Source organism: Fistularia commersonii, chromosome 12 (assembly GCF_037954325.1).
Source record: "Fistularia commersonii isolate RoL2024-O1a breed Wild chromosome 12, RoL_Fcom_v1.0, whole genome shotgun sequence".
In the NCBI taxonomy this organism is placed as follows: Eukaryota; Metazoa; Chordata; class Actinopteri; order Syngnathiformes; family Fistulariidae; genus Fistularia; species Fistularia commersonii.
Genome location: NC_141295.1, coordinates 12296611 through 12323333, shown reverse-complemented (window position 1 = coordinate 12323333; position 26723 = coordinate 12296611). Strand labels below are relative to the sequence as shown.

At 43.0% G+C, this 26723-nt stretch overlaps 2 protein-coding genes across 2 annotated transcripts in view; both read left to right on the top strand.

Annotated features, from left to right (window-relative positions):
- Positions 1-144: 144 nt before the first annotated feature.
- cfap52 (cilia and flagella associated protein 52) lies at positions 145-15773 on the top strand. The gene is made up of 14 exons (XM_086157151.1): positions 145-393; positions 1753-1952; positions 2108-2244; positions 4058-4186; positions 4365-4464; positions 4739-4855; positions 4949-5049; positions 5191-5361; positions 5887-6035; positions 6176-6321; positions 7912-8066; positions 8353-8455; positions 15261-15372; positions 15524-15773. Exons 1-14 carry the CDS (start codon positions 333-335, stop codon positions 15703-15705), a joined length of 1863 nt encoding a protein of 620 aa, XP_086013277.1. The 5' UTR covers positions 145-332; the 3' UTR covers positions 15706-15773.
- A 3185-nt stretch (positions 15774-18958) lies between these two features.
- usp43a (ubiquitin specific peptidase 43a) overlaps positions 18959-26723 on the top strand; it is a 108601-nt gene continuing 100836 nt past the window's right edge. Inside the window, exon 1 of the mRNA XM_086157150.1 lies at positions 18959-19841. Coding sequence (XP_086013276.1) covers positions 19197-19841 — 645 coding nt within the window. The 5' untranslated portion in view covers positions 18959-19196. The remainder of the gene's footprint in view (positions 19842-26723) is intronic.

Genomic DNA, 26723 nt, shown 5'->3' with positions numbered 1-26723 from the left:
TTAACAGTGAAGCTCTGGGGACGGGTGACTTTGCACACAAATACTGCACAATAATGACAACAGTAACAATAATAATAATAAACATTATCTGTTGAGTCGGAGGTCCAGTATTTCCTTCCTAAAACTCTTACAGCCAATAGACAACGTCGACCCGGTTGCCAGGCAACCTCTTGTGTTTCGCCTTCCAGGGCGTGTAGCTTGCGTTTTTGAGGACTTCTGTTTAACCTTATTTTCCTCTCCGGATATATTTTAATGCGTGAAATAAAATTTCCTGATCTTGTGAGAAGCTAGAGTATTTAAAAATTGACAAAATATACGATTAAACATCGGGTATGGATTTTGAATCAAATGTCTCCGACCAGCTCGAGCTACAGGCCGTGATCGGTTTTAACGGTAAGTCTGTTTACCTTTAACGCTAAGTCCCCGACAAGCATTTATGTTGTTTAAGATAACAGGATAAATATTTCCGATTATGTTTTTCAACATAACGTTGATTGAACTACGCTGCAAAAAGTCTTGTATTGATTTTGAAAAGCAATCATAATTTTGACGTCACATCCCTCTTATTTTGAAAGTGCCGTCATTTAGAAAAGCTGCTACAAGAGGGAATATGACTTAAAATGTATTGTTATTATTATAATAATAATTATTATTATTATTACTATCATCATTATCTCATCTCTCCAGGCTTTTCAGGATAATTTAGAAATTTAAAATCCTTCTCCATGCATAAAAATCCCTAAATTACCATCTTGTAACTGCTTCTTGTGGCCCTTGGTGTCTAAAAGCATCCTGGGAGCCAGAGCGTTCAGTTACCTCCTCTTTCTATCTCCAACCAGGGATTCTCCTTTGTTTTTGGGAGAGCCTAGAGTTGGGTGAAGTATTTAACTTTACATAGGCTTACTTTGCTGAAGGATATCCTCTGATGCACCTCTCTGTCACTGCTCCCACTCTTCCCATTCTGTCTGCATCCCTTCATCAGTACATGATAGTAACCTCATATCTTCTGCCAAGTCCCGGCCTTTCTATCCCTCTGTCCTCACCCTCTGTTTTTACACCAGCCTGTCGAGGCAAAAGGGTGCCAGCACTGAGCTGGGATCCGTCCCAGGTTTCCGCACTGGTAAAAGGCAGATGTTTCTTCGCCACTCTTGCCAGGTGCTTGACCATACAGGAATGTTGGGTTTCTGTAATTCATATGGTCCAGATTCACTCTCTATGTAAAGAGTCATCAAAGGTCAAAGTTCAAAATTCAAAGTCAGCTTTAGTGTCAATTTCTCCACATGTACTAGAAGACGTTTAAAAGCAGAGTGCACATTAACATTAAAACCTGAAGTATTATTTAAATTTGAACATAGAGAGCAGCAGCAGAGTAAACTGTGCAGTTGAGTGCAAAAAAAAACAGTCATGAAGTAATACCATACAATACAATAGCAGGGGAGAAAATTAAGTGGATTTAAAAGGATTAAAAGTCAGCGTATAGTTTATTATACAGTAGCAGCATGATGGATTTTACTGTAACTACAACCCTCATCAGGCAGCTGATGTATATATATATATATATATATTTATGTATATATATATATATATATATATATATATGTATGTTGATAGATAGATAGATAGATAGATAGATAGATAGATAGATAGATAGATAGATAGATAGATAGATAGATGTGTGGGTGTGTATGTAAATATATATATATATATATAAAATCTGTCTTGACTTGACCTCTAATGGCCGTGGTGCTTCAGGACACGTGTTTTCTGGCCTGAGGGTTCATCCGGACAAAGAACACCTCATCTACCCCTTGGGAAGCACCATCTCCTTGAAGAGCGCTAAGGATGGCAAGCAGGAGTTCCTGCATGGACACACAAACAATGTATCGTGTATTGAAGTGTCCAAAAGTGGACTTTACATCGCTTCCGGACAGATCAACTACATGGGCTTTAAGGTAACCATGGCGATGATGCATCACTGTTATGTACTGTTACTTTACTACAATTTCTGTCTCTCCCTCTGCTGTCATGTGACGGACCAGGACTTTTGTCTCCTGGTACATTCCATATGGACTGCCAGTGACTTTTTGAATAAAATCATTTTTTCTAGGCCGATGTGATAATCTGGGATTATGCACAACGGGCCATCTACGCCAAGCTGGTGCTCCACAAGACTAAAGTGGAGGCAGTGGCCTTCTCTCCCAATGACAAGTACCTGGTCTCTGTTGGTGGCCAGGATGATGGAAGGTGAATATGTCGAGGTGTTCTTGTGACGGATGGAGTTACAATGCATTGTCATGCCAAAATCATACAGCACTAGAAATATTATTGCCTTGTGTAATTTGAAATAATCATTTTTCAGTGACAGCTAAACAAAACACACAACAAGTGCATGTTTGCCATATTGCATTTAGCATACATAAATATAATGAATTAATTCATTATCTATATAGATCCGCTCTGAGCCCCTTCTTTGCAGTGGTGATAGACAGGCTGACAGGAATCTCCATGGACCATGATGTTTGCAGATGACATTTTGATTTGTTGTGAGAGCAGAGAACAGGTTGAGGAAAATCTTGAGAGGTGGAGGTATGCTCTGGAAAGGAGAGGAATGAGTTAGTTGCAGCAAGACAGAATATATGTGTGGGAATGAGAGGAACCCGGTGGGGACGGTGAGGCTACAGGGAGTGGAGATCAAGAAGTTGGAGGATTTCAAGTATGTAGGGTCAACAGTCCAGAGTAACAGAGAGTGGGGTGCTATGCAATAGAAGACTATCAGCCAGAATGAAGAATTCATTATCTATATAGCGCTCATTCACCTGTTATATAGAGACGTACAACCATTCAATCTGGAGTAGGGTAGTATCTCTTGTGCCATCATCATGTGATGGAGTTAAGAGGTTATGGTAATTTCATGTGTTCTTAGCAGATGGGAATCAGAAGCAGAATCAGAATCAGAAAAAAAACTGTATTTGTCCCTGAGAGGCAATCGGGGGGCACATAGGGTAGCAGCAACAAATTGTGAACATCCAAGAATAGCATTAAAATATAAAACAAAACAAAATAAAATAAAGTTAAATAAAATTAAGCAAAATTAAATATAATTAAATAAAAATTATATATATATATATATATATATATATATGTATGTTGATAGATAGATAGATAGATAGATAGATAGATAGATAGATAGATAGATAGATAGATAGATAGATAGATAGATAGATAGATAGATGTGTGGGTGTGTATGTAAATAAATTATTGTACTGAATTGTGCAAATTGTAAGTAATCTCACCCTGCATTTATATAATAAATATATCATGAACGGCATTACACTTGGCAGCCGAGGGGGTAATGAGAGGTTTGCAGGGTTGCAGAGAATTGAGTTGTTGGACGGCCACAGGGACAAAGGTTTATCTTCTTCTCTGGCCTTTGGAGGCGGGCAGCGGAGTCTGCAACCAAAGGGGAGCCACTTGAAGGCCGGGTGGATGTGGGACTGGTCTGCAAGGATCTTTTTGGCTATTTTTAATATTTGAGTGTTGAGTGATATGGAAGCGGGGTCTGAGGGGTTGGCCAATTATTTTGGAGCAGACCAAGGCGGTGCGCTCCTGGTGATTCCTGTTGTGTTGGGTGATGGAATGGAACCAGCAGGTGAAGGAGAAGGTCATTACATTCTCAATGAAACCATAATAGAATGTGTTAGAATCGTGCAGCTAACCTCAAATGGCCTCGCTTGGACACCCCCTTGTCTCTGACTGCAGGATAAGCTGTATGGATAATGAATGAATGAATTATGAATGAAGTAATTCATAATATTTCTATCCTGATGCAATATAGCAAACATCTACTTGTTGTGTGTTTTGTTTAGTTGTCACTGAAAACTCACGGAATACTCAGGGCTTATAAGCATATTCTTGCTCTGCAGAGCCCCACAACATGTCCTCATAAGTAATAAGGGTTTAGTAATCAAAATTAGCATTCAGCAATGAATGTCACCCCATTGAATCCCAGTTTTCGTTTTCGTAGAATGACGTTTTTGCTTTTCCTTTGCATTTTCAGAGTGGTCATATGGAGCATTGAGACCAAGCAGGCCATCTGCGGTAGCCAGGCTTCGTCCGTGAATGCAGGTCACTGCCTGGCCGTGCAGTACTTGAACACCAATGATGAGATCTTTGTCTCTGCTGGGAGGTGAGTAGCCGCCAGCCGTGCACCTTGGGATTTACATGATGGATTAATGGATATGTCTATGTCTGTCCTCAAGAGTGAAATACCTTGAATCTACTCTGCTCGTCGGCTCCTATTCCCTCTTGTCCCTGCTCCCCCTGAGTGTCTTGATTTTATCGTGTGTCTGTTTTTTTTCGGGCAGCGGAACATTACGCATCTGGGAGCTTGACCTTCCTAACAGAAAGATTAGACCCACAGAATGCAAGATGGGGAAACTGAAAAGGATTGTGAAATGTTTGGAGGTATGTTGGCCTGCCAGTTTTTTCTGATTTTGACAAAAGTCATATTTGGCAAAGCGACAGCTGTTTTTTTCTTTTATGAATGAGGTGCAGTCGAGTTGAAGCTGATGCACTCAGAAAGATATGACATGGACATGGTTTAGTGCCATGCTTCTCTTGGAGATAGGAATTATAGAATATTGCAGTACATTTTTTGCAACTTTTACTTTTATAATTGTGCAATAATACATCTCACGCCTAAAACGGCTATGGCGGAATATTACTTGTTGCTCTGCAGATTCCGGAGGATGATGAGTTCATTCTCTGCGGCACGAGTAGCGGCGACATCATGAAAATCAACATTGATACGAGGCTTCTCAGATACTGCGGCCCAGTCAAATCAAGATACAGCCAGGTAGGTAGGCGTACACACACACACACACACACACACACACGCGGTCCATCTTGGATTTGAATTCTCACGACACTTTTGCTGGCCGTGACGCAGGGGATCAACGTCCTGAGGCTCCTCAGGTCAGGTGACTTGCTCGTCGGCTCGGGATCCGGTAACGTCACTCTGTGCTCCAAGGACGACTTCAGCGTCCTCAAGTAAGGATAATAAAATCATGAACGTGTTTGACCCGATGCAAAACACCCACGGCTACTTGTCTCCGTATTTCTGAAATTACACTAAAAGGTGTTTATATAACATATATTTACTTACTTGTTCATTTGCACCCCTTCCATTAGAGAAGTCCAGCTGGAAAAAGGTGTGACCTCCATCGCCTTAAGAGGAGACAGCAAGCATTTCTTTGTGGGCACAGAGGCGGCCCAGATGTATCAGGTCGGGTACGACGACTTCAGAGCCGAGCTCCTATCCTCCAGCCACAACAGCGCCGTCAAAGATGTCGCCATCTCGTTGTGAGTCGCAGCCAGACAGAAAACACTCAATACTTTTTTTGGATGGCAAAATATATTCGACTATATGTAGATAGTATGGAGGCAAACTGAGGGGGCTCTCAGGTTCTAAGAGTGTTGAATATTCTTTTGCCTACTTCTCTATAAATTATAAAATCATTATATAAAATTATTATAAAATCCTTGATCAGTGTGTCCCAAGTAGAAAAAAAGGAAAAAGCGCATCGATTAGAAGCAAGTGACATTGAACTCAGTAACTTTTCCATCCATAAATGGCTGCAGTAATACCAAATATACGCTAGAGGACGCCCACATCCGTCATCGGCGTGGAGACCATATCAAATGCCCTTACTCTGTATGCTGTGTAAAAGATATACAATGATGAATGCACTTCACATACACACACACACACACACACACACACAGACACCTACATGTTTCAATTCATCCAGCTCTTCTAGTTTGGTTTACATTATTTTTTTCTTTTATCTTTTCAATCTATTTATAATATTTTCACATTTCTCTTAGTAATTCTTCTGAATTGTTCGCAACCTGCTCCGCAGAGGACATAAGGTTGTGGCATATAAGTAAACCCAAAGAACTGCTTAGAATCACTGTGCCCAACATGACCTGCAATTCTCTGGACCTCATGGCGGACGGACACAGCATCATCAGCGGTGAGAATTATTTGGAAAGGCTTTTAGACCGGAATTTTCAGTCTTTTATTTCCTTCATCAAGCTGTAATTACACCTGCACTTTTATGGTATCACCTGCTAATTTTAGAATATGACTAATCAAAATGACACTCCATCCCAGCGTGGAACGACGGCAAGATTCGTGTGTTTGCTCCGGAGAGTGGCCAGCTCCTGCTCATCATTCACAACGCACACAAACTGAGCGTGACAGCCATCGCTGGCACCAGGGACTGCAAAAGGATGGTGAGCGGAGGCGAAGGGGGACAGGTACGGATTATATTGTAACGAAAACGGCGCGTCCACCCATCTGTCTATTAGGTCGAGTAAGAAAAGAAGCTGCGTTTGGCCGATAACATATTTGTTGCTGTTGTCGGACCACAGCGAGGTAAAAGCGCTATCACTGTGGCCCAGGATAAAACCCTAGTTTTGCTAAACCCAGTGCCGGCTCTTATTGATATTCAGAAGACAGAAGGTGACGGGACTAAACTTCACTACCCCTTAAAGTCCCAGTCAATGGCAACTGGCTGCCTCCTGTCAGTGTCCATAACATTCATTCATTCATTTATTAAGTATACCGCCTCATTTATTGAGTATACCGCCTATCCTCCATACAGGGTTGCGGGGTTGCTGGAGTCAATCCCAGCTGTTATTGGGTGAGAGGCAGGTTTATCCTGGGATCAGTGGCCGGATGATAGCAAGACAGCATACTGTATTTCGACATACAACCATTCACTCACCCATTGACGTGTAATTTCGACATACAACCATTCACTATGTCACTCAAACGTCATTTAGAGAAATAAAACCATTCACTCATTCATTCACACATTCTTCAGATGTCATACAACCATTGTCTCTCATTCACATGACATATAGAGACATAAAACATTCACTCATTCACATGTCATAGACATAATTCTATTCACACATTCATTCACATCATGTCTGGGATATAGCCATTCACTCTGTCATTCGCACATCATATAGAGAGATAAATCGATCACTCAGTCATTCACAGGTCATAAAGAGGCATACAATCATCCACTCATTCATTCACATGTTCTTTAGATGTCATACAACCATTGACTCTCATTCACATATCACATAGAGACATATAACATTCACTCGCTCGTCCACATGTCATAGACATACAGCCATTCACTCTGTCATTCACACATCAAACAGAGAGATAAAACCATTCACTCTTTCATTCACTTTATGTAGAGACATAAAACCGTTCACTCATATATCGGCATACAACATTCACTCACTCCTTTGCACGTCATATAGACATACAACCATTCACACATGTATTTAGAAGCCTGGGAAATTTAGGGTCTCCAATGAATTTTGGACTGTGGTTGGAAACTGGAGAATCCACACAGACATGGGGAAAACATGCAAGTTCCATGTAGAAATGCCCCACTGTCGGATTAGATCTAGGGACCCTCTTGCTGTGAGGCGGAGGGGCTAACCACTGCACCAACAGTCTCCTTGCAGAAAACTCAAATGTGTTTAGAGGTCGCAGAAACCCAAGACTACACAAAACAAACAACACCAGGTCCAGGATGAACCCCGTCTTTTATCCAATGACAGCAGGGAGAGGCTTCAGCCCCCCATGACCCTGAGCACAGGATAGGCGGCACAGATAGCGAATGAATGAATTGAATCCGCAACATCTTTACTTCAAGCAGATATAATGAAGAACCTACCAATATTCGTCATATACTATATTTGACTCCGGAGAGACATGATGGAATAAACAGGGCATTTCAGCTGAGAGCTGCAGTCCAACGAGGATTTGTGCGGAAAAATCCGTGACATCGCCTCGGCTTAGGACGACCTGCTGTCCCTCAGGTGCGAGTTTGGGAGCTGCTGCAGCAGCATGGCCACCGGCTGCTGGAGACCATGAAGGAACACAAGGCCACCATTACCTGCATCAAAATCAAGAGTGACGACAGAGAGTGTGTGACGGCCAGCTCAGACGGCGCCTGCATCATCTGGGATATAGTGTGAGTAATCTCCCCACAGTCAAACACGCACACACACACACACACACACACACACACACACACACACACACACACACACACTCAAGCACAATATAATTATCATGCTTGTTTATACACAAATTACGAAACAACTGCCTCTCTAATTCTCTGTTTGAGTTATTGCAGTTGCAGTTGGAATTGCACCTGTTTATCATGTTTGTTTCCATAATACAAATTAGAATAGGAAAACAGAAGTGTGGTAATTTACCAACTCGAGCATCTCTTCCTCTGCTTTCCTTTCCCGTAGGCGTTTTGTGAGCCTTCAGATGATCATTGCAAACACACTATTCCGGACAGTGTGCTACCATCCGGAGGAGTACCAGATCATAACCAGCGGCACAGACAGAAAGGTGTGTATCGGTTTTGAGTGTGACTTAGCCTCTCAGAAACCCAAAGTAGCTCTCTGCCGAAAGTAAAATATAGTGATTTAAAAGTCCCACAGGTGCAAACGTACCGGTGGCAGAGAGCCATTATCTTGCTGTCTCATTACGCCGTTATTGTTATGGTATTTTCCACTTCTCTGGGCGACGGAGAAAAGGCCCTCTGCCTCGGCGCGATTAGCACCACGGAGATGCACACAATCGCAAACGCGGATTACTCTGAAAAGCTCGCAATTTGTTTTCCCCGTCGAAGATAATTACGCTATTGTGTGGATCGCTGTAGTCATTAGTGCGCCGACACTCGTGCCCTTATTTCCCCTCCTTGGCGGGAGATGTGATTTGACTTGCAGGCCTCCATAATGGACTCTGGGTCAGATGTTCAGAGGCCTCGCACACGTACCCCTTGAACCTGATATGCGCTCGAAACCATATTGTCCAACTTGCTGAGCAAAGAGGGCGTTTGGGGGCCGATTTTGAAAAAGAGAGATCCAAGGAGGAGGGATTCATGTCGTGAGGAGAGATGGTGGTGGCGGCGGTGATGGTAGCGGGGGTTTTTTGTGCCTTCCTGCGGATGTGCCTGTGCCACCCAAGTGCCAGCCAGATCCACCATCTGCTCATTCCGGGACACAGGCACTCTGTCTGGGAGGACAAATACCCACACTCTGCCCTCCAAACCACCCGTCCCTCCGCCCCATCCACCCCTTTCTCCAGCGCTTTGCCACATCCCAGCAAGCTTCTATCTGTACATGAGTAAACAAACAGAAAATGCAGGATGAGTGCAGAGATAGAGATAGGGTCCAGGGAGTGGAGCAACACTTAAAGTACAATTTCTGTGAAGGAAAATAATTCTGGGATGCAATAATGCTTGGAATTTACATTGGTTAACAATATATATATATATGCAGACTTCAATGGGTATGTTTGTGCAGGCAATAGATGAAGAATAAGTGATGGGCAGATCTGGTAAAAAGGATCGGAATGCAGAGGGACAGATAGTGGTAGACTTTGAAAAAAGGATGGAAATGGCTGTGGTGAACACTCTTTCCAGAAAAGACAGGAACATAGGGTATCTTATAAGAGTAGAGGTTGGAGCACGCAGGTAGACTACATCTTATGTTGATGAGGTAACCTGAAAGAGATCAGTGACTGCAAAGTTTATAAAGTTGTAGGTGAGAGCCTAGCCAGACAGCATAGGATGGTGGCTTGTAGGATGACTCTGGTGACAAGGAAGACCAAGAGGACAAAGGCAGAGCAGAAGACAAAGTGGTGGAAGTTGAAAAGGGAGGACTGTTGTACAGTTTTCAGGAAGGAGTTGATAAAGGCTCTTGGTGTTCAGCTTCCAAATGATTGGACAACTACAGCTAATGGTATCAGGGAGACAGGTTGGAGAGTCCTTGGTGTATCATCTGGACGGAAAGTACATAAGGAGACTTGGTGGTGGAAGGAGGAAGTGCAGGAGTATATACAGAGAAAGGGGTTAGCAAAGAAGAAGTGGGACACTGAGAGGACTGAAGAGAACTTGCCTTTGTAAAGGCAAAACAAAGGGCGCACGATGACTTGTATGCTCTGTTGGACAGTAAGAAGGGACCGAATGATTCATATAGGTTGACGAAACAGAGAGATAAAGGTGGAAAGGTTGTACAACAGGTCCGGGTGATTTAGGATAGAGAGGGAAATGTATTGACTGATGCTACAAGAGTGATGGGAAGATGGAAAGAGTACTTTGAAGAGCTGATGAATATAGAAAATGAAAGGGGGCCAAGGGTAGAAGAGGTGACTATTGTAGACCGCAAATTTGCAAAGATTAGTAAAAGTAAAGTGAGGAAGGCAGGGAAGAGGATGTAGAGTGGAAAGGCAGTTGGTCCTGATGAAATATCTGTGGAGGTGTGGAAGTGTCAAGGAGAGGCAGCGGTCGAGTTTATGACTTGATTATTTAACAGGATCTTAGAGAGTGAGAAGATGCCTGAAGAATGGTGACAAAGTGTGATTGTGCCCATTTTTAAGAACAAAGGGGACGTGCAGAATTGCAGCAAGTACTGTATAGAGGGAAAAAGATGATGAGCCATACAATGACGGTATGCAAATGAGTAGTCGAAAGTAGACTGAGAGCAGAAGTCAGCATTTGTGAATAGCAGTATGGCTTCATGCCTAGAAAGAGTACTACAGATGCAGTATTTGCTTTGAGAATGCTAATAGAGAAGTACAGAGAAGGTCAGAGGGACCTGCATTGTGTTTTTGTAGACCTAGAAAAAGCATATGATAGGGTGCCAAGAGAGGAACTCTGGGATTGTATGAGGAAATCTGGAGTGGCAGAGAAGTATGTTGGACTGCAGGACATGTATGCTCGCTGTGAGACAGTGCTGTGGTGTGCTGCAGGGGTAACAGAGAAGTTCAAGGTGGATGTTGGACTTCACCAGGGATCAGCTCTGTGCCCCTTCTTGTTTGCAGTGGTGATAGACAGGCTGACAGATGAGGTTAGACAGGAATCTCCATGGGCCATGATGTTTGCAGATGACTTTGTGATCTGTAGTGGGGCAGAGAACAGGTTGAGGAAAATCTAGAGAGGTGGAGGTATGCTCTGGAAATGAAGAATGACACCATGAAGGTTAGTCACAGTGTATCGTCGAGTATATGTGTGTGAATAAGAGGAACCTGATGGGATGGTGAGGCTACTGGGAGTGGAGATCAAGAAGTTGGAGGATTTCAGGTACTTGTAGTCAACAGTCCAGAGCATCAGAGAGTGGGGAAAAGAGGTGAAGAGACAATTTGAGGCAGGTTGGAATTGGTGGAGAAAAGTGTCAGGGGTACAATGTGATAGAGCACTATCAGCCAGAATGAAGGGAAGGTGCACAAGATGGTGGTGAGACCAGCGATGCTGTATGGCATAGAGACGGTTACAGTTGCGAAAAGACAGGAGGCAGAGCTAGAATTCACAGATGAAGATGCTAAGGTTCGCTCTGGGAGTGACCAGGATGGATAGGATCAGAAAATGAGTCTATCAGAGGAACAGCACATGTTAGATGTTTTGGAGAGAGGAAGACCAAAGAGAAGGATATGAAGTTAGTTGGTTTGAGAGACGAGGAAACAGAGAATCGGGTTAGATGGAGAAGGTTGATTCGCTGTGGCGACCCCTGAGGGGAAAAGCCGAAAGGGGAAGAAGATAATCAGTTGGGCTGATCAGTGTATCAGTATCACCTAGGACCTAACTTTTACTGTGGATGCCCCCCCAAATATATATAGGTATATTTTTTATATATAGTAATTTGATGCTTGTTATTGTCAGACAAACAACATTTTTGAGTTTTATTTATTCATTTTTTATTTGCTAATTAAATCAGTGGCAGAATGCTTGTGCTGCCACACAGACACTTGCCACAAACAGAAAAAAAATCAAGCTCAAAGTTTAACAAGAAATTAATTAAAGTTGGAAATAGATTATATAAAAAAAAAATCTTGATTTATCAGAAAATTGCATCAATATCATGGCGAAACGGGTTTAAAAAGTCAACAAGAAACTATTCCAATCTTTGTGGAAGTGTTTAATAAAACAAGATCTACAAGAAATCAATTAAAAATGGAAATGAACAAAACTTTATATCATGCAATGGGTGAAAATGTTATTAAAGTCCTAAACGCAGTTGTTCCTCTCAAAAAGGCTGAATAAAATAACACAGGAGTTCAAATATATTATACATAAGGTGATATTGAGAGGGTGTTGCAGCACCATCGCAACGCGTGATATTTCAGAGTCGCCCTGTGATTTATGTGAGGAATTCATCTCCCGACGGTGAGAGCCTTGGCTGCGGGCCAGTTTCCCGGGCTCAGGTGGAGCGAGCACAGATGGACCGGGGCCACTCACACAGGTGGTCGGCTCTAATAAGATGGCGGGATGAGGCGCGTGGAGGGGAGAGGTCGGGAACAGCGTCAAGAACAAAGATGTGCAGGATAACAAGGACTGAGGGGGGGGGGTAACACTGTCCGTGAACCCTTGGCGTAGAGCAGCTTTATTTGATGAGACCATAGTTTATTTAAATGTGATGAAATTCGTGATGAAAATGGCAAGAGATTGGAATAAGACTTCTTTTTTTTTTTTACATATATTTCATGTAAGATGTTTCCAAAGGGGCACTTGTAATTCAGAAATATTGATAATATCGGTAATGCATGTATCTTAATATTAAATCTGACACGGTGGATTCAGAAGCCCTCCTTCCAGGGAAATGTGCCCAACTTGCAGCAGCCAGTTATTGCTTTGAGAATTACTGTATGGGTGTGAAACTTTTAATACTTGTATCTATTAATAAGCCTTTTAATCCGTTCCTGTATCCCAATAACCAATGGCATCGTCGGTGTATGCGGGAGATTAAATTACCCTCCAAGGCTTGTCTTGGACTTACTAAACGACACAAACTCATTCATTAATTTATTCATTCATTCATTATCTATGCCTTTATTCCGCAGTCAGGGTCGTGGGGGGACGGGAGCCTATTCCAGCTGTCACTGGGCGAGAGGCAAGAGACATACAATCATTCACTGCCTCATTCAAATGTCATTTAGAGACATTCAACCATAAACTCTCTCATTCACACGTCTGGGAAATTTCAGAGCAATGAAAACTTTTTTTTAGACAATTTCCCAATAATGGGATCATCAAAGTAAATCTCATCTCATCTCATCTCATCATCTCAATTCTTCATCCATAAATGGCAAATGTGGCAGCTTCATCATTCCAACAACTTAATGTCAATAAAACATTTGAAAACTATACCTAGAGTCTAGGTATAGTTTTAGTTATACCCAGACTATACACTGTATGTATCTATATAGTCTAGGTCCTAGACTATATAGATACATATATAGTCTGGGTATAGTTTTCAATATATTTGTGTATATATATATATATATATATATGCATATCCACATATATGTGTATGTATATATGTATGTAAAATTTAAGATTTTTTAATTAAATTAATAATTTTTTATCATTAATTTTCAAGTTATTGAACTTGAAACATGTGTAGCCGTTTGCTGTGGCTTTTTAAGTGCATTGACGGCTGTGTAAATATTGGAAGTGACTGAGCACACAAGCATTGGGCTCGGAGTTGATGGTGTAAATTATACAGGATGATTCTTAGGACTTTGTTTTAATGGGTGGATCCATCTACCCCCCCACCCACCCCCCTTTAATAAGTAATCCGCTTTGTCATAAATAACAAGAAAGGATCTCTTGCAGTGTGTGTTGCTGTCACCTGAGCTATAAATATCCGTAGCTAACAATTCCTTCCCAGAGATATATTACTTTTGAAGCTGTAAAGCTCAGTGATGATTGGAACTTGGTTTGTTTGGCGAACATCATTTCACTAGCGGTTTGTGACAGTGGACCTCCACAGTTATAGGAATAGTTTGGAATAAAATGTCAGCTATTGTATACATATATATATACACATCTTATAGTAAATATAAGGTTATGTTTGTGCCAAAAAATGGATTTCTCATCTATAGATGGATATTAAGACTCTTAGAGCAAATGGGCATTTTTCATTCATTTATTATCTATACCACATGTATCAAACTCAAGGCCTGTGGGCTAAATGTGGCCCGTGACATCATTTTGTGCGGCCCACAAGAATGTCGTGTGATTGTCTTAAAATAAATAAGTCAAATGTGTGGATTGACCATAAACTACATTTCCCACAATTCATGCCATTCATGTTACCTGCGAAGTGATGGCATCCCACCCTTAGATTGCAGTGCATTTACATCAATGCGATTTTCAACAAATAAAACAGAGAAATACAAATGATCCCTAAATTTCCAGGAAGAGACAAGTTGATGCAGATGGAAGGCTGTTTCAAGAAAGATGGGGAAGCGAATACATGTTTGTGCTTCAAGGAGAAATAGTGGTATATCTTTTGTATTGTGAGTCAGCGTTTGTTGTCAAAGAGAACAATCTACATCTGCATTTTGACACCAAACACAGAGCTAAGAATGCGAAAGTTAGCCTTCCACAAAAACAACCAATTGTCCAAGAATTAAAAGCCAACTACGATGGCAGCAGAATATGTTCAAGAAAGCTGCATCCCAAAAACAACGCAGCAGTGAAAGCTAGCTTTGTAACATCAACTGGTAAACATAATTTTTTTTTACATGCATGCAAATGTAACATTTTGGATTTGAATAAATAATAAATTCAGAGTCATTTAACATTAAGGAATAGTTACATATATTTTACATTCCATTTGGTTGCATTTAGTTACATTTATACTGTTACCATTACATGTGGCCCTTTGAGGACAACCATTATGCTGATGTGGCCCTTGATGAAAATGGTTTTAAACCCCTGGTCTACATCAGGTATCCTGCACTTAGAGTCTTGGGGGGGCTGGACCCGCTCCCCGCAGTCATTGAACGATATAAAGAGACATAGAAACATTTACTCAATCATTATTCATTCACACCATTCACCCTTACATCCACACGTCATATGGAGACTTGCAACTACACACCCTTTCATTCACACATCATCCAAGCTGACACAGGGAGGCCAGGCAAACGCCACACAGAAAGGCCTCTAATCGGAACCAAATCAGGGACCTTCTTGCTGAGCAGTAGCCACTGTGTCGCCCAAAAAGTCATAAGGGATCTGAATTCTCCCTGGATGTAATGCGTCCCCCCACCCCCCACCCCCCACCCCCAATCATGAGCCAATATGTAAATTGTGATGATGCTACAACTGCTTTCGAAACTCATCCTGTGTTAATGCCTCACACAGGTCGTCTACTGGGACGTTTACGATGGCTCCACCATCAGGGAACTGGAGGGCTCACAGTCTGGGGCCATCAATGGCATGCACATCTCACAAGATGGAAAATACTTTGTGACAGGTACGACCCCACTGCACTTTCACTGCTTGTTAGATTGCATCCTGAAATTCCGCTAAAAAAAAGAAGTTTCACCTCCTATTTAATTTGAAATGTATCCTCCGGTCAGATTTCCATCGCCTCATGTCAGTACGTTTCCATCCTCCAATGACAGGCGGGGACGACAAGCTGGTGAAGGTGTGGGATTACATGGCGGGCGTAGTGACCCACATTGGGACGGCTCACGGCGCCAGCATCACCAGCATCCAAATCTGCCCCAACAACCAAGTCCTGATCAGCACCAGCGAGGATGGAGCCATCCTGCGTTGGAAGTTCCCGCACCCTTCTTCATCGTAAAAAGCCGATGGGTAGGCGTGGAATTCATTGATAAAACTTCCTATAAATAGGTCATGGGAAGTAATGACATGAGACGCAAAAGAAAATAAATGAGTGGAAATACCAGTTTTGTTTGATGTTGCTTCCCGATGAGCTCAAGGAAGTATTCTTCACAACAAGGTGTTATTTTTTTTGATGAAAATTAAACATAAATATAAAAAAATACATAAATACAAACTAAGTTTGCAGTATGTATTACCATAAACCTCCCGAACATACCACGAAACAATTAAATTTAGAGCTCATCTTTGAGGTGGACCGACTTTGCAACAAAAGGTCGTCGGTCTTGGTGAAAATTACACAAATATAAAAGAGGACCTCATGACTTATTTGATTTCTATTGGCACATCTGGCCCACTGGATTCAATCTCTCGTCTCGGCGAGCTGTGAAATTAAGCCCCCGGATGATTAAAAGCCGAATATGACGCAGATGCCGGCTTCTCACTGAGGGCCGAAAGTATGTTGAAGATGTCTGAGCGGAATGCTTTCTCTTAACGTCTATTTTATGTTTCGACGTGCTCTCAGGGTGCAGCCGCAGCAGCAGCTGTCTTTGGGTGTATGTGTGTGTGTGTGTGTGTGTGTGTGTGTGAAGACAGTAGCCTGGCTATTTTTAGGCAATGTTGTCTCATAGTGCTGGTGTGTTCCAGATGAGGGTTCTGAGTAATAAAATGAGGGACACGTTGACTCCAAAGGTAGGTCGATAGGTGCGGGTCCGGATCCTGCAGGCCTGCTGGGATTGAGATACGCATTTGCTGATAATGAATGTCAACGTACATAAAACATGCTTGGAGCTCCCTGTCGCCACCAAACAGCTGATAACCCGAGAATGCAGAAATGTCTTTATCCGGCTTCCTACAGATGTGGTGAACACCTTAACACGTGCATATGTCTTACGTTGGTTTTTTCATATATCCTGAGATACTGTGAGGAGATCGAGGTGAATTCCAGTCGAAATATTCTTGCCGTGGCAACTGGACTTGAATGTCTTCATGTTGCACCCCTTGTTCAGAGGCCTCTTCAGTTCTGAATTGAACCGGAGCTAAAATGTCTTCAAGTGAAGAAATTCAAGTTCAGTTGCCACGACAAGAAGATTTCGAAAGGTATGAAAAGATTGTTAATTCATTTTCTCTACTGATTATCCTGTAGTCAGGGTTGCAGGAGATGCAGGAGCCTTTCCCAGCTGTCATTGGGCAAGAGGCGGGGTTCACCTAAGACAGTCCATCACTGGGCTGCGAATAGTGACACACAACCTTTCATTCTCACTCATGTGTCATATGGAGACATACAACCAATCACTCTCATTTACATGTCAATTTTATATACATTTTTAAAATTAAAATCGAGATTATCACGCAATTCGTTCAAAAGCATTGACATCATGCCTCTTCCTTTATGTCACCATGGTCAGGATGACATTGTGCACATCATAACAACGTTGGCCTGTGGGCCAAAAACGTATTGCGTATCAGCTTTGCCAGAATGCTTATTTGTGAAAAATAATAATTACTCATACTCAAACTCACACCGATGGGAGTTTCATGATGCAACATTGGGTTCACTGTCCATCCTCTGCAGGCAGATATTTAACATTAATATGTAGTGTGCGAACTCACTGCATTGTCACAAGTGAATGAAGAGTGGAAGCAGTTCCGTTGCTGTAATGAAACGCCCTGATGTGGACAGAGACAGATGGTATTTGCCTTGGACTACCGGCCAATTAGATAAGAATCACCCCGTTGACAGGGTGAGGTTTTTTTCTATCTCCGCACGAAGGAATCGACCGCTTGATAGGCCGTGTTTCGGTTGCACACAAAGATAATATCATTAAACACTGAGAGGATTAAACGATTACTTTTGTGATAATTTATCTGCTACACTGGCGACAATAGCACAACTCTGCTTTCTGAAAGAACCATACAAGATATGCTCGCTGTCTGGTGCCATCAAACTGCACCGCTCATCCGTTCTGGTTAAATCTGCCAGCGGAGACCTGCACCGAGGTGCCTCCAGCATCTGCTGCACTCCATGACAACATATGCAAACATCACTGTTGTAGGTACCGTATAATGGATATACTTCATCCATATATATGTTGTCAATTTACTCTTTGTAAGGTAACCATACATATGTATTATATCCTTCCCACTCTCTGTGTGTATGTATATGTATAAAATTGTCATTTAATTCTTTGTGACTTTAACATCCCATTCTGGATGTCAGTATTATATACACATATATGTACACACACAAACCTTGCATTTATTTTCCACCTAATTCTATGTTTATTTATATAGACACACATGCACAAAAAACACATATTTATATATTGCCCTAATTCTGTATACACAATATCCACCCCATACTGTGTTTATACACTTACACTACATATTTATAGGTCCACCTCATACTGTGTTTACACACACACAAACGCGTGCACACACACACAAACGCGCGCGTGCACACACGCACACACACACACATTAAATTAGTTTATTCCAAACTAACTTAATGTGAGTGTGTGTGTGTGAGTATGTGTGACAGAATTGACAAAATAGAATAGAAAAGGATGTACCTTCAAATCCCTCAACAACTGGGAGATTTCAACAATAATACAATATAAATATTTGTTCATATGCACATTTGATATTGTAAATAGATATATATACATGTTTTCCTGAGACACATCTAATTCTTTATACAATATCCACTCCATTACATTTATGTATATGGATTTTTAAAAGCATGTATTTATTTATACATGTCATTCTGTATATAAAATATTCTCCATAGACTGTGTTTCTACATACATATATGGCACTTAAGTTGTGTTACCGCTCAAATTTGTGTGATGGCAGTCTTCTGCGAGAAAGTTGATGTCTCCCTGGAATCGATCGATCAATCAATTAATCAATCAATCAATAATTGTTGAACCTAACTTCATAGTTAAAGGATAGGATGGAAAGCGGCGCAATAGTGCGTCCCACAACCTGTGGCTGTTTCAAGGTCCCAACTTAACACGACAACTTAATAGCAATGGGTTGTTAAAATAAAAATAAATAAAAGCAGAAGTATCCATAAACGTTGATCGCAGTGCTGAGAGGTGACCCGGAGGCGGGATCCTCCGGATGAAGGGGGGAAATGAGGTTACTCCCGCCAAAGAGGGAGAGAGAGGAAGGGAAAGAGAGAGAGGAGGAGGAGGAGGAAGTGTAACTGAAGCCGCGCGGAGGAACCTGCCCGGCGGCTTCGGCTCATCCATACGCGCGGAGAAGGACGCACCGGAGCAGGGACGGAGTTCGAAAATAATATTTATTCAAGAAAAAATAAAAATAAAATGAAATGGATTAGAAATGTGAAGGAGATGGTGTTTACCGCGTGAAACCATGTGCCTTAGTGGCGCCCGGTGAGGAGGAGGAGCAGGTGCGAGTTGCGTGTGGGAGCCCGCAGGAGAAGACATGGAGACCCGCAAGGAGCGCAGGCCGGCGCTGAAGCCCCGCGGCCCCAAACGGAAGGACAAGAAGCACCGCGCCGCCGGGCGCTTCGTGCGGAGGAAATCCCTGCGGGCGTTCGGGAATTTCATGGGCAGGATCCTGAAAACTTTGGGTACTTTGGCGCACTTCGGCGAGGCGAGACCGCCGCGGGAGGACGCGGGCGGCGAAGCCAACGCCGCCGCCGCCTCCGCCGAGGACGACGACGACGGCGGCTTCGGCTCCGGCGGCGGCGGCAGCGGATTCGCAGACGGCTGCCCGCCGGCGAGGAAGAGCGGCGCCGCCGCGCTGTCGTCCCGCGGCTCGGTGCGGGAGCGCCTGTCGTGGTGCTACGGCGACAAGACTCCCGGCGTGCTGGGGCTCAAGAACCACGGAAACACCTGCTTCATGAACGCCGTGGTCCAGTGCCTCAGCAACACCGACCTGCTGGCCGAGTACCTCGGCCTGGAGCGCTACCAGGCGGACCTCCGCCAGCGGCTGCGGCTGAACGGGGAGGCGGGCGCCGGGGAGCCGCCGGCCGCCGCCCGCGGGGAGGTGACCGAGCGGCTGGCGTCGCTCGTCCGCGCCCTCTGGACGCTGGAGTACACGCCGCAGTTCTCCGTGGAGTTCAAGGTGAGGAGGTGGGACACATCCGGGGCACCTGTGGGACAGGTATTTGTGACGTCACACAGGTGGGGGAGGGTCAAAGGTCAAACACGAAGTTGTAGCACACATGGTAAATCTAACACAAGGTTGCATTCACTCTTTCCAACCAAGCTGTTGGGGGGATTTTGTTTTTTTTTCGGTTTCATGCCCGAGGACACCTGCCACCCCTCCACAGCAGGAGGCGGGAATCAAACCGGCAACCCTCCTTCCCATCAGTGGTGTGTAGAGGTGCCCCAAAGACTCAAGTATAAGGGCCCTATACATTGCAGAACTTCAGCTTATGAATTCATTCATTCTTTTTCGAGAACCGTGTACATTTTTTCCCTCCGATATCAATGTAAATTCCATTGATCCGTTCTCCAGCCCCAAAAAGTGTACTGTACTCTTTTGAAACTTTTTTGGGTTCATTTGTGTCAAAAACAGAAAGGAATTAAGGATAACCTTAATTATTACTGTGTTTCTGGTGTTCTTACCGTTCTTGCCAGAACTTGAACTCAGCGTTTCCTTCACTAAATCAGCCGAAGTAAAGCCTTCTCGCATATGAGACCCTCGCTAACGCTATCTCCAGCAAGATGTCTTTCATTCATCCAAACTAACGATCACTTTTCTTCTTCTTCTAAGACTTGAGACCTTCGCTATGTAACATTGTCGCACCTTTAGCCACATAAGCTGTATGTAGCGCATCTTTACTCTTCAGGATCATCCCAATGGTTGACTCAACTATGTTGAAGTTCTTGGTGAGATCTGTAACACGAACACCACGCTCACGTTTAGCAATCATTTCCTTCTTCATATCAACTGTAATTCTTAACTTCTTCGTAACATCACTAGCACTAGCACTTTTAACCATTTTTGGAGCCATAATAAGGGCTAGCTTAGTGAAAAAGGCACTCAAAAACTTTAGAACAGAAGGACACGATGATGAAAAATGTAAACAACATGGAGTAGCATGGACAACTGCCGCTACGCTACAATGTCACAACACAGAGAGCCGGAGAGTTAGTTTGTTTATTGTGTACGTGCACTGAGGGCTTGTTTGCAGATCCATTAAAAATTGAAAGCTCTGAACCCTGAAATAAATCCATTTTCATATGAATCAAATTTATGAGGTTTTCCCCAAATGATGCCTACTGTCACAAAACACCTTTTTCTCATTGGCTGTAAGAAATTCATTTTCAATGCTTACTAAAGGTCATGCTGGTCAGTCGCTCCTGTGAAATAGGACACATCATTAATTTATTAATTTCTGAAAATGATTTTTCACAACTTGTGACTGAAAATGCGAATTTGTGCCAAACGCAGCTTTTGAAATGTCCTGCATTAATATTTCATTAAATATCACCAAAAAAAAAACACACCCATTCTAGAGCTATTCACTGACCTGCGAAGGTAAAATCACTAATCTAGATGCACGCAAAGTAAAGAAAAGACAAGTTATGAGGACATTCATCACCTGGATGGGTGGCGTAGAATGGTAGGAATAAAGGGCCAACAACTGCCTCTATAGTGCGTTGAGCCTCCAAAAAGTGATTTATCACCACTGTAATATTGAAATTGCTATCTTATTTCCTTCTATGATTGAACGGCTCCCATTCAATCGATGCCTGAGGCCAAATGTGGCCCAAACTTTCCTTTCAGTCACGAAGTCTCACCCACGAAATGGTCCCTCTGCTGCTCCATGACCCCCGGCTGACTTCACTCATGAGAAGCTGATACCAAAACTGAAGGTTGATTTCAGACGACACTCTCACACACACACACACACACACACACACACACACACACACACACACAATACTTGGGTCTCAAGCTGCATGAATATTTAATGGAAATCATTGTTTTTCCAATTTATTATTTAGCTTCCTGGTTAAATGCAGCTGCTGTACCCACCAAGCTACACGGAAAAGCCCCACTTATTCAAATATCAATTGTTTATTTGATTACTTTATGAATTACTTGATTCAGTGTACCAATAAAGTGCAGACAAGTAAAACATGAAGCCTAGAGGCAATTTAGGTCAAATTAATTCAAGTAATTCATATATGAATGCCTGTAGCCAGGTATTACAGTGCAGGGAACTGCTTGATTTCTGGCCCTGTTGGCAAAATACAATAATCCGTAGTAATAAATTGAAAAAAATGTGGAGGAAGCAACATGAACAACAGTTGTGTTTTAATATGTAATGTGAACAGTACGTTAACCCAGGCGGGATTAAGAAATAATCTGCTTCATTATAGTCGTTCATCCTTTCATTATTTATAGAGCTTCTCCCAGCCTATCCCAGCGGTCAATGGGAGAGAGGTGGTGTTCACCCTGGCCCGATCACCAGTCTATCACAGGGTCACGCACAGAAACATGCAACCATTCTCTCTCATTTACAGGTCCTATAGAGACACCATTCACTCCCATTCACATGGCATTCACCCTCTCATTCACATGCCATATAGAGACAAACGACCAGAACAATTTATGGTCTCCAATGAACCTCCTGCATGTTTTTGGACTGTGGGGGAGGAAACCCTAGAACCCAGAGGGAACCCACAGAGACACGGTGAGAACATGGAGGCTCCACACAGAAAGGCCCCCCAGTTGGGAGTTGAACCGGGGACCAAAATTCCCGCTCCTTTATCCACATATCAGAAATCTTTTTCTTCAGAGCAAGAGATGTCAGGGTTTTTTTTCCAATGAAAGTGACACACACGTACTTGTAGTATTTTTCAAAGAGAGTCGACCTCCACTTCTAAAGGCAAGGTGCAACAGTTTGGTTTCAGTTTCACAGAGGAGGAGCAAACCCAGCTTTTTCTACACAGCGATAATAAAAAATAATAGCCTCACTTGCTCAACTTGCGCGATTTATCTTGCGCTTACTTGAGGTAAGCCATATGGCTACTGATTAACAACATGCTACGGTGTATTAGCACACCTCGCCTACCTGATGACGGTTCCACTTTGACAGTGGTTTGTCTGCATTCCTTTGCCGTCTGGCGAAGGGAGTGGCTTGTGAAGCAAATGAAATACCTCTGTCTGTGACACTCGCCGTAAAATGTTGGGTAAACTAAACACAGGTACTGCACTACAACTATGAAGGGATACTCAGGATGTGCGTAAACTCACTTATCAAGCTGCCTCAATTTCTTTTCAGGATAGAATAAATGGAGCAGGTTAGCATTCAGGGCACGGCTTTTAATCCTGGCCAATCGTCAAGAGTTACACATTACTAACTCTCGTCCGTGAGACAATGACAGCCCTGTTTTCTGAAGCTGTTATAGTGCTTGCAGTTTTAACCTGTACGATACGAGGGGACATTGAAGCCTCCAGAGAGTGAAAGAGAGGAAGATTTGAAAATACTTGTGGTTTGCAGGTGCGCGTACTGGTACGTCTGCTTGCTTTACAAATCATATAAACCAGGATCAGCAAAGCAGGAAGTCACACAACGTTATGGGAAAGTATTACACCACACACCTTTACAAGTGATGACATTGTTTATCCATTCATTCCTTCATTATCCATACAGCTTGTCCTATCCCAGCTGTTATATGAGCAAGAGGTGGAGTTCACCCTGCACCAGTCACCAGTCCATTGTAGGGCCACATATGGAGACGTACAACCATTCACTCTCTCATTCACACATTAGAGACATACAAACAGTCACTCTGTTATTTACATGTCATATGGGAGAATACAACCATTCAATTACACTTCTTATGGAGGCACACAAGTTTCGCTCCCTCACTTGTACATTGTGTAGAGTGATGGGTATTCACCCTTTCATTCACACATCATATTGACATACAACCATTCACTCTCTCAGTTGCATATCTAGGCAATTTGTGGTCCCTGGGGAACCTGCTGCATGTTCTTGGGGCTGTGGGAGGAAACCCACGTGGAATCGAACACGGGACCGTCTTTTTGATGACATCGACTCCTCTGAATCATTGAAATCCTCTTCCGTACACTATGGGCGTTGGGAAACCAATACCGTTCCTGTCGTGTTCAGACGTCGGGGTGAAAACCTGGAAAGACGGCGTCACCTCACATTCGGATGGTTCAGCCTGTGAGTCACTGCGGCACATCTCATCACAACCACGCAAGATAGTGTTCATTAAATATGGTGGCTCACGTCACGTCAGTGTAAAGCCTGCATTGTCTATTATTAGCGGTTGTGTTTAACGTCTGAACGGGCCGTCCCATTTCATTAGATGCACACATTCTATTTTGATGCAACATCTCTTGCTATTGGTTGGGATAAATGGAAAACCTGCCCCCCCCCCATGTCTCTTTCCGTTGCATTGATATGGTTATTTGTGCCTGTGTGCTCATTCAGGGTGAAGCGGGAGAGCGCGTCTTTACTAAGTGCATTCGGCATGGAGAAGGTGGGGCTGGCGCACCCAAACCCCCCGCTGAGATGCCTTCAATGGCGTGCACGCTGAGGAAGAGACATTGCTTCTGTGCGGAACTGTGTTCGTCACCTTAAAAACTCAGTTTGCTTTTGCAGTTTTTCGTTTTGTTTTGAGTTTGCTTCGAGGAGTTTGTCTGAGTCACATGCCTCGTCGTCGTGAGTGACGATGCCTCAGTTGACGGCGGAAGAATGACCGCAGGCTTCTTACTGCGATCCATTGGGTGGTTACATCAGCAGTCAAGCATTGTCGCTCAACAGGTTTGACATTGCTGTAAAAATATTTTCTTCCACATTCTCAGGCCTGGTTGTAGTGTTGTATGTATAACAGAAATTGCACTTGTTCTATCCTTATTTGTTTTATTGTCACATTGTTTTTACAGTTATTATAGATATTCATTAAGGCCGAGAGGAAAGATTAGATATCATCTGTCATGTGTTAATGGTTTTATCTCAGTCATATCATTAATTTGTCTTTTTTTATCTCAAGGCTTTGGAGTGAAAGAAAAGGGCATCAGACGTGTTTCTATTTTTCAAAGTACATTCCCACTGACACAGAAGAAAGGTGTAGGAGATGGTGGTGACACCAGCCATGGTTTAGAAACACTGAGGAGAAGGCAGCAGGAGGCAGTAGAGATGAAGATGTCGTCATTCTCTTGGGGGCGAAGAGAACGGATAGGATCAGGAATGAGTCTATCAGAGGGACAGCATGTGCTCGATGTCCTGGAGATAAAGTCAGACTGAGATGGGTTGGACATGTAGAGAAGATGGTAGTGAAGATGTGGGTAGAAGGATGCTGAGATTGAAACTGCTAGGCAGGAGGCCTAGAAGAAGACCATAGAAGAGATCAATGGACGGATTTGAAGGAGGGCATGAAGTTTGTGAGAAGATGATTATGGGCTGTGGTGACTCCTGAAGGGAGCAGCCCAAAGGGATACAAGTTCTTTTTGTCTTTTAGGGCTTCGACCTAAAATGTGCTCTAAAGTCAAAACAGAGCAAAACAAAGCGACTCATTTAAACAAGGACCGTCTAAAGGATTGCAATGACAAATGCTTTTATTTGGTTCACTATCCATAGCTTATTCCAATTAATGCAGAGGAATGCTTTTGGAGTGGCCGGAAAAGTGGCATCAGCTTAGACGCAAGTAACAGATTCGCCCATGTAGCAACATTTAAAAGGCACTTTAATCACTTATTATTATTACAAACCGAATCAATCTCTTAGATTAAACAGACAAACTCATAAAAAGTCCCTGCTTAAGAACTCCCGTTTGCATATTTTCTCTTTATTTATTTTATCAATATGTTTGTTCTTCTCCCGTATGCAAATGTGTCCTTTGTTTTGTAAGTCCCATGTGTATGATGTTCTTTGTCTGACCCAACGGTCAATACTAAGTGGATCAAGACAGCGGGTGGAAGTAACACGGAGCTACCAATTGTAAAGACAGGAGGTTTATTTGACTTGAGGCTTTTAGCTATGAGGCCCTTTTCTCACATTGAGGCTTAATGAAGGTTGGCAGCAACAAGACAGAATACATATATTGGAATGAGAGAGACCCAAGTGAAAGGGTGAGGCTACAGGAAGCGGAGATAAAGAAGGGTTTGAAGTACATAGGGTCACAAGTCCAGAGCAACAGCGAATGTGGCGAAGGGGTGAAGAGATGTGAGCAAGCAGGCTGGAACAGGTGGAGGAGAATGTCTTGGGTGAAAAAAGAATCAGCCTGAATGAAAGAAAAAGGTGTAGAAGACAAAGGTGATGCCAACCATGTGGTTCGGTTTAGAGACAACGGCATCACGGAAAGCAGAGATCAAGATGTTGAAGTTCCCTTTGGGAGTGAAGAGGATGGACAGGATCAGGAATGAGCCCATTAGAGGGACAGCATGTGTTAGATGATCTGACTGAGATAGTTTAGACATGGACAGAGGAGAGATGGAGATCGAAGTTGGAGCTATCAGGCAGGAGGACTAGAGGAAGACCAGACAGGAAGTTAACGGATGGAGTGAAAAAGGACATAGATTCGTTGGTGTGAGAGAAGGGGGTTAAATGGAGGCAGATGATTGGCTGTGGTGACCCCTGAAGGGAGCAGCCAAAGGAAAGGAAAGGGAGGAGGTGGTTGAGAGAGTTTGTAATACAGCTGTTATTAAGTGCATGAGTACTAGTCGTTCTCTACTTTAAATGAACTTTGGCTTAATTTGCTCTTCACTGTGCTCCTGTTGTCACTGACATCTGCACGGACGAGAAGTCTTTTAAAAATGTGTCCAAATCAATTAACTGCACGACACAGCCGACTATTTGTCTTAAAATTCTTGGCATCGCTGGCTCAGAGGATTGAAGAGCGCTGTAACACCTTCCTAAAGTTGTAGCGGGGGCACCCGGATTCATCTTTTCACACTTGACAGGACGGAACTCTGTGCAGCGAAGAGGAGACTGGCCTGGGAGATGAAGTTTTTAGG